At 37.1% G+C, this 9,610-nt stretch overlaps 1 protein-coding gene across 1 annotated transcript in view; it reads right to left on the bottom strand.

The window, feature by feature from the left end:
* Window positions 1–7,171: 7,171 nt before the first annotated feature.
* Window positions 7,172–9,610, bottom strand: part of CLCA2 (chloride channel accessory 2) — a 38,388-nt gene continuing 35,949 nt past the window's right edge. The window contains exon 14 of the mRNA XM_006776267.2: window positions 7,172–7,449. Coding sequence (XP_006776330.1) covers window positions 7,172–7,449 — 278 coding nt within the window. The remainder of the gene's footprint in view (window positions 7,450–9,610) is intronic.

The raw sequence follows: 9,610 nt of genomic DNA, 5'->3' as shown, positions 1-9,610 counted from the left end.
GTGGGAATGAAATTGGCCACCATCTGGGTCACTCCCCACCCATCCCAGAAGCCCTCTTGCTGATAAGAGCTAGACGTTTACACACAGAAGGGATTTATAGAGGGTGCCATTCCTTTTGACCTTTGGGGACAAGCTCTAACTACCTTCCTGGCAATATGATCATCTGTTTCTGTGTCCTTGACTGCTTCTCACTCTACCATCATCTGTATCCCTCACTTTCATGTTTTGTCTTTTTCTTTGTGCCTGATCTGTGCCTTTTCTCCTTCCTATGATACATACACAGTAAATCAGATTCTCAATTTTTCAGAGCCCACTACTCATCTGACTTCCTCTCTGCTTCTATTCCTATTTCCCTGTATTTTACATTCACAGATCTATTTATTATTATTATTATTATTATTATTATTATCCTCACCTGATGATATGCTTAGAGGGAGGAAGGGAGAGAGAGAAACATTGATGTGACACAGAAACATTGATCAGCCATCCTTCACACGCTCCCTAACCAGGGATCAAATCAGTAACCCAGGAATGTGAACTGACCAGGAATCAAACCACAACCCTTCGCTGCAGGGACTACACTCAATCAACTGAGCCACCCTGGCTGGGCCATAACACAGATCTTAACACATAATGCAGCATCTACCCAACTTTATATCCATTCCCTGTCTTCATTTTTTCATCAGCTGGAATTTTTACCAGCCTTATGAATCCAATTCTTTAACATGGACCATCTTCATTTTATCGAAAATATTTTTTTCTCTTCTTTCTTGTATTCTCATCTTCATTTAAATCAGGCTCAGCATTGTGACCTTTGTTCCTTTCACTAAGGCCACTTTATTTTCATGAATCAAATATCTTTACAAATGACCCCTTTTTCTTTCCCTTTATAAAGCAAGATTTCTCAGTCTTGGCACTGTTGACATTTTTGTCCAAGTAATTCTTTGTTGGGACTCTACTGTGATTGTGGGATATTTATCATCATCCCTGCCCTCTACTCACTAGATCCACTGTAGTGTGCAGACATTGCCAAATGTCCCCTTGGGAAATAAAATCAACCAAGCTGAGAACCCCATTGCTATAAAGCTTGCTAACAGATAAGGATACAATAAATTTGTTCATATTAAGTTTCTCTTGGAGTGAAAATTACATAAAATAAAATGCACTTAGCAAATATACACAGATAAATTAATTTTGAAAAATATATACATCCATGTAACCAACATCCCAATCAATAAATATAACATTTTTATTGATCCAGAATGTTTTTTGTGCCCCTTCTAATCAACTTTCACACTTTCGCTCTGAGATAGCCACTAGTATGATGTTTATATCTTTTGCCCATTTTTTTTGGCTTTGTCTTTTTATTACTGATTTATAATATTTTTTATATATTCTGGTTATGATTTCTTTGTCAGATATGTGTGTTGTGGATATTTTCTTCCACTCTGTAGCTTGCCTTTTTCATTTATTTATGTTGCCCTTTAAAAAATATATATTTATATTGATTTCAGAGAAGAAGGGAGGAGAGAGAGATAGAAACATCAATGATGAAAGAGAATCATTGATTGGCTGCCTCCTGCATCCCTCCTACTGGGATCAAGCCCGCATGTGTCCCTGACTGGGAATCAGACTGTGACTTCCTGGTCCATAGACTGATGCTCAACCATTGAGTAATGCTGGCCAGGCATTAATGCTGACCTTTGATGAGCACAAATATTTAGTTTTAATGCAGTCCGACTAATGTTTTCTTTTATGCTTTGTGTTTCGTCTGTTCTGAAAAGTCTTTCAACACTATAACTGTGAAGATGTTATTTTCTATTTTTAGAAGTTTATATCTTAACTCAATTATTTCTATAATCTACCATGAATTCATATTTTATTAAGGTTGGAATAAAAATGTTTTCCCAAATATATGTCTAGTTGTTCCAATATCATTTATTGACAAGAACTCTTTCACTCATTGGGTTGTCTTTCCCCACTGACTTGCACATGCCTTTATAGAAAATCTATTGACCATAGGTGTGCATGTCTGTTTCTGGACTTTATATTCTGAGATGTATCTTATGCACATAATCTAATTTGGTAAATGTTACATGAGTACTTAAAAAGAATGTGTATTCTGTACTAATTGGGTGTGGTATTTTGTAAATGTCAAGGTCAAATGGTTGGTAATATTGTTAAAATATTTTCCATTCTTAATGAGTTTTTCCATCTGGATGTTCTACAATTATTGACAGTGGGAGAGCTCAATCTCCAGCTTCCATTGTTCATTTGTCTATTTCTCTCTAGCTCTAGATTTTTGTTTGCTTGTTTTTGGTATTTTAAAACTCTATTAATGAGTATATGCACATTTAGGATTGCTATATCTTTTTGATGAATTTATTTTTTATCATTATGGAATGACCCTCTTTGTCTCTTCTTTCTCAAAGTCTGTTTTATTTCAATACACTAACACTAACTTTCTTATGCTTAGTGTTTGCATGTCATATCATTTTCATTTTTTTCACTTTCAATTTATATGTCTTTTTTTATTGATTTCAGAGAGAGAGGAAGGGAGAGGGAGAGAGAGATTGAAATATCAATGATGAGAGAGAATCATTGATTGGCTGCCTCCTGCACACCCCTTCTGGGGATTGAGCACACAGCCCAGGCATGTGCCCTTGACTGGAATTGAACCCGAACCCTTCAGTCCACAGGCTGATGCTCTATCCATTGAGCCAAACTGGATAGGGTGCAATGTATATGTCTTTACATTTAAAAGGCATCTGTTATAAATTCCATATGGTTGAGTCTTGTTTTTTACTAAATCTGAAAGTCTCTGCTTTTCAGTTAAAATGTTTAATCCATTTCTATTTAACTAGAGGCCCAGTACATGAAAATTCATGGACTCCTCTCACAGTCCGGGACCCTTAAGGGATGTCCTACTGACTGCTTAGGCCCAGAGAGTGGGCCTAAGCCACAGTATGGCCTCCCTCTGCAGGAGGCAACCGGGGAGGTGATCAGGGGATGGCACCAGCAGGCACGCCACCCCTCCATTGTCCCTCCACCGCCATGGTTTCTGTTGCCTCCTGCCCCCCATCGCTGTCCCCTCCCTCGGCCAGCTGGCATGCGCCTTGGCTAGCCTGGCGCCGTCTGCTCACCAGCCCCACCACCAACTCTCCTCCCCTTCTGACTGGTTGTTCTGTTGGGTTGATTTGCATATTATACTTTTATTATATAGGATTAGCTGGCTTTAGTCTACCATCTTGCTATTTGATTTCTATAATTCCCTCTATTTTTTGTGTGCCTTTATTGCTTTTTACCTGCTTCCTTTGTGTCGATTAGGTTATTCTTTTAAATAATGGGACTCATTTCCTGCTCATTGGCATGACTATTAAATTTTTATTATATACTAGATGATATGTTATAGAAACTGTATTATTTTATCTTCCTCTGAGTTATGTTATAGTAGCAGTTAAATTATTGGTAAATCATCTTGATTTTTGTGGAGATGTGATTTTAGGTTTTGTCAAAGCAAATCTATTTCAATTTTGCCATTAGCTCTAGGGCATAATTCTTAGACTGGGTACATGGTTCTTACCTCTAATGTGACCCTTATAGGGTTTCAATGGAAACACACGGTGCTTATCAAGCTCTCTAACTTTGATGAAATTAAACCTTAAATTTTTTCTCCCCCTGGCCGGTTTGGCTCAGTGGATAGAGCATCGGCTTGTGGACTGAAGGGTCCCAGGTTCGATTCTGGACAAGGGCACGTACCTCAGTTGCAGGCTCCTTCCTGGGCTGGGCCCTGGTCACGACTCATGCAGGAGGCAACCAATCAATGTGTTTCTCTCACCTCGATATTTCTGTCTTTCCCTCTCTCTTCCAATCTCTTTAAAAAGCAATGAAAAAATATCCTCAGGTGAGGATTAAAAAAATAAACTTTTTCTCTCCAGAACTGGGCAGTTGCTGAAATCTCTGTTCAGCAATTTTAGCCCCCAATCTCTTGTTTTCCTTTAGATCAGTGGTTCTCAACCTTGGCTGCACATTAGAATCACCTGGGAATCTTTTTAAAACCCTGATTTCTGGGCCTCATCCTCCGGAAATTCTGTTTCTTTGTTATTAATGTTGTGGCCCCACCCCATAACAAAGAAACAGAATTTCCAGAGGATGAGGCCCAGAAATCAGCATTTTAAAAAGATTCCCAGGTGATTCTAAATGTGCAGCCAAGGTTGAGAACCACTGCTTTAGATTCCTTTGCAATTTAGGACTCACCCAAAGATTGAGCAGACATTAGGGAAGTTTCCCTTGGCAGTTGCTTTCTTTCTGGGATTTCCAAGTGCTTTCGTGCCCCAGAACTCTTACCTTTGTCTTGTCAACCCAGTAAGACTGCTGTACTCTGCCTGAGCTTATCCAGACGCTCTGAGCAAACTGGGAATGCCTTTCAGTGGGAAGCTGATTAAATGTGATCTCACTGAGATCACTTGCCTTTTTTCAAGGGCCGTACTGCCTTCGGTTTCTACCTGTTTTTTTTGGTGTCCAGTGCCTTCCAAGAGTATGTTTTATATATTTTTTAGAGTTATAACTGTTATCAGCAAAAGGATTAGTTTGATACAAGCAACTCTGCCATTATTGAATTTGTCACATTTTGTTTTAAATGAATGCTATCATTATTTATCACATTAAATTTCAAATGAATGCTCTTCTAAGAATAATTACATTGTAGCAGAAGGCAAAAGCAAATAACATATATTTTTCTGTAGTTGGAAAGGTAATTTTAGAGCAGTCTACAGTGCACCCATAAACAGCAATCTGCTCAGTGCAGAGGCTATATTAATTCATCCCCTAAAAAACCTCCTATCTCCCGCTTCCATCTCCCTCTCATTGAAAGTTAACTTCCTTTTTCTTTAAATCAATAGCTTTCCACATTTACCATATCTTTATTTTGTTCTATAATGCTTCATTCCCTCACGGCCACTGAATATTGTTTGGCCTAAGCATTTGATACGATCCCCCTTTCTATCCTGCTATGATATACTTTAGTTTGTCACTTAGCATCCTTTACTTTGTTCTGCCTTTTCCGAATCACTAATTCATAGACTTAAGTTCATTTATTTTTCATTCCAACACCAAGATGGAAAAGAAAAACAACAACGACCCAGTTCCCAGACCCGTTCACCTGCTAATTGAGCTTGAAAAGGTTAAATATTTCTAGTCATAATTCCTGGCATCTTCCCACAACTTCTTTTTTTAAAATATATTTTTACTGATTTATTTATTTTTATTTTTTTATTTTTTTAGAAAGGGAGAGGAAGGGAGATGGATAAACATGGATAAGGGGAACATCATGGATCGGCTGCCTCCTGCATGCCCCCTATTTGGGCTCGAGCCCATAACCCAGGCATGTGCCCTGACCAGGAATCAAACCAGTGACTATTGGTTCCTGGGTCAATGCTCAACCACTGAGTCACATAGGCTGGGCCCACACCTTCTTAAATATACAGGAGTGAAGGAGCAGTATGAGAACCTGGCAGCACTCCTATATGGCTCTGCCATTAACCAGCACAATATTTTGGTTTACTCACTTTAGCCTCCATTTCCCTCTCTGTGAAATAAGGAAAACATTTGGGGACATAAAACCTACCACTCCTGCCCTGACCGGTTTGGCTCAGTGGATAGAGCGTCGGCCTGCGGACTGAAGGGTCCTGGGTTCGATTCCAGTCAAGGGCATGTACCTTGGTTGTGGGCACATCCCCAGTAGGGAGAGTGCAGGAGGCAGCTGATCGATATTTCTTTGTCATCAATGTTTCTAACTCTCTATCCCTCTCCCTTCCTCTCTGTAAAAAATCAATAAAATATATTTTTTAAAAAACCACACAAAAACCTACCACTCCCCATCTCAATATTTTACCAGCCTATTGAATTACAGAGAAGCAAATCCCAAGTTAGCAGGCATTAGAGGGAAGAGAGACTGACTGCCAAGTGAGTACTTGAAACTCTCCCATCTGCAAGAATTAGGCGCTATGGGCTTAGAATGTGATAGGCCAGACCCGGGGTGGAGTATGCACTGCAAGGAGGCAGCTTAGGTAGAGAGATTTGTTGGTTGTTTTTTCCCCCAGTGCTGCTCTGAGGCTCTTACTCAAGGCTTTACCCTCTCTGTTGCTTTTTCTTGGCCCAGTTCGCCACAATTTCTTCCCCCATCCCCAAAACTTAACCTAATTTTTTCTTTTATTTGGTCCTGATTGTAAAATATCTATTCTACATTGTTGTTTGTATTTACCCAATAAAGTTTTCAGTTCTTTAATATATAAAGCAAGTGATTCTATTGCTCAATAATCTTTCTTTAAAAATAAGAGAAATAAGATTAGATGAAAGATGATTTTCAATTCCTTCTGACTTATGCTTCCCTCTCTGTTTGTTCCCCATCCCCTTGATCAATATAAATAACCCCTGATCAAGAAAGGATTCCTGGGGTCTTAGTTAAACAAAAAACAGAATCAGTTAATCATTTCTAAAGGCCTTTCTCCTGTGACCTCTTCTTGGGTTGAAATTGAATGAAACTATGTAGCCTATGTATGTATTAAAATAAGTTTAGAACTATGTCTTTTATTTTTTACTTATGAAAATTATAACCATTCGCTTTGAATAACACCTAAGACAATAACTCGGAAAGCTACTTTGATGAGAGTAAAAACTGAGAAACAATAAATTCAACAGACCTCTGTTACAAAACCAGTGTCAGGGGAAAAGAATAATACCCACGTTTTAAGGTTAATTTTCACAGTGATCTGTGGTATAGCTAACCAAATGGCTAGAGGTAAAGAATTTTACAAGAGGCACCATATATAAAATACACATTGATCGTTAGTCATAAACAAGCAATCTGTTCTGATGAGATAGAGAGAATGAAAAATTAAAGTAACTAAACAATTGCTTAGATCATTCAGACATAACCTCCTCTTCTCTGCTTTGGGCTATTTTTTTCTCCTCAATAAAAGGAGCTTTTCTTGACTCTGATTCAACTTTGACCTTGCCTTGCTTGTCTTTAAAGAATTATCTTGGAAAATAATTTTTATTATTTTATTCATAGCCTAAACGTAAGGGCTTTCCACTTTACCCTCAAAATGAGGGTTATAAAAGAGTTTTTGTCTTTTTATTATGTAAAAACATGATCTGTAGTATGCAAAATTCAAAGCACTTTTAACAGTTTTGATGTTAATTTGTTTTTATTAGTATGTTTTTGTAAAGTGCAAAGGGTATGGGTTTTTAAAAATCTGTGGCTTTCTTGTGTCTCTCCATCAGGTTGATGTTCAGGTCCATTTATTAAAAGCTTTAGTGAAAATGTAAATATCTCCTTGGTGCCAGCTGGTTGGGGATTTAGCTTTGATGTATTCACTAAAATGGCATTGTTAAAATCATCTTGAATATTCTGTAGACTTTTACTCATTCTTATTTCATAGCTGTTAGCTGAAATTAAAAATATAAATGGGAAGGTTAAGTCATTCTGAGTAGGTTTTTTAATTTGGTACAAATGACTAATGAGAATAGCAACAAAAAGTCAAAATAGCTAAGAACAAATATAACAAGAAATATACACATGAACAAAACTTTGATGCATTATCTAAGAACTCATATTAAAACCTAAACAAGAGGAAAGACATTGTTTTTGAATAGTAAGATTCAGCATAATAAAAATAGTTTTCTCTTATTTTTTGAATTTTATAGGATCCTATTAATAGTGCCTCAAGTTTCTATTTTAACAAGCTTATTGCAAAGTTTAAATGGAAAATAAATAATCAAGATTGACCATATGAAGTCTAAAAAATAGCAATGTTGAAGGACTAACCTTATCAGATATAAAAACACTATAATGCTTTAATAACTAAAAAATTGCAGTACTGGTACATGAATCGACATACCAAAAACAGGCCAAATCCATTAGGAATTTAGTATATAAATAATAGAGATAGAATTCATTAATGGGGGAAATACAAATTTCTTGATAATGGTGGTGTGATAATTGGGTAAAAAAGCTGGAAAAACAATGTGACCTATACTACAAACTTTTTTTTTCAGGATAAATTCTGAAGTGATCAAAAAGTTTGATGTAAAAAATAAAAATATTAAGTATTTAGTAGATGACATGGATGAATGCCAGTTAATCTTGAAATGCGAGAGTCTCTTCTAATTAAAATTCAAAATTCAGAAGACATAAACAAAAAATTGATAAATTTGAGTATATAAAATGAAAAACTTCTGCATGGGGAAAAATTCCCACCTCTTAAGCAAAATATAAACATAAATGTTAAGTCACAAAAATATTTATGACTTAAATCAAATGTAAAGCTTAATTCTGGTAATAGCTGAGTGGCTTCTCTTGGACTAACTCTCCAGCAGGTAACAGGCATGAACTCTGAAGAAAGGAAAAAAATCTATTGAAGCACTGGACTTGGATAAAAAGCAGATAGAAACCAGAGGAAAGATAGCCTTTAAAAGAAGGGAACCAGACTGGAAATGACTTATATTTCTGTAGCTTTTCCTCTGAGGGCACTTACCACTCAGCACATGTAACCGACACTGATACAAAAAGCCACTATCTTATTGGGCTAAGAAGTCAGAGAACCAAGTATGGGATGACCAGACTGTTTGAAAATGGAAGGAAGCCCAGAAGGACGAGTTCAAAATATTCTCCCAGATCATTTGAAGACTCAATATTATGCATGTGTGGGCGAAACATCAAAGGCTCAAGGGAAAAGCAATAGCTGGAAGCTGAGAACTGAGCAGAGTTTTATGCTAATGCCCACCACAGGGGAGATACGGAGTTTGGAGTATGAGTCTTGCCAAGTAAGAAAAATTGCAAAACTCTTCAGAAGAATATCGGATTCCAGAGTCTATAATTTGAAACCACATGTCCAATATATACCAAAAAATTACTAGCCAACAATTTGTGAAAAAAGAAAGAGGTGACAAAAGCACATATTTATGAGTTAAACGTTTACCTTCTTGCTAGTTGGTTTATTCATGGCTAGTTGGTTAATTTTAGCATTGCTGATTGCTAAATAAGTTATAGCTGAGTGATCTCAGCAACTTAATCCAGCCATTCCCCCCAGGTATTTTTTGTGTTCTGAGATTTTGTGTAACAAGTTTGAATCATCATATTCATCAATAAGGTCTCTCTATTGGAGAAAAGTTCTCTCTATTCCCTTCTAATGTCCATTATGATATCGATTATATACTAAGGTCCCATTTGGTTGTAGTTATTCTTTTCAAGCCATTAAAAACCAATAATTCCACATCTTCACTTTCTTCTCTTTTAACAGTGGTGTAGTCAAAACTATTAGGGGTTTTGAAAAAAAATGGTTCCTAGTAATAATGGGAGTCTGAGCTCTTTTGACACACTACCATGCTTCTGAGGGCAGTGAGAAAAAGGGGAAATACTAGATAGCAGGCATCACTCTTCCCTTTATTTATTTGTTTTTTAATATATTTTTATTGATGTCAGAGAGGAAGGGAGAGGGAGAGAGAGAGATAGACACATCAATGACGAGAAAGAATCACTGATTGGCTACCTCCTGCGTATTCCCCATTGGGGATCTAGACTGCAACCCAGGAATATGCCCTGACTGGG

Source organism: Myotis davidii, unplaced genomic scaffold, assembly GCF_000327345.1.
Source record: "Myotis davidii unplaced genomic scaffold, ASM32734v1 scaffold162, whole genome shotgun sequence".
Taxonomy (NCBI): Eukaryota; Metazoa; Chordata; class Mammalia; order Chiroptera; family Vespertilionidae; genus Myotis; species Myotis davidii.
The sequence above is the reverse complement of the archived record's forward strand: the minus strand, read 5'-3'. Positions and strand labels throughout refer to the sequence as shown.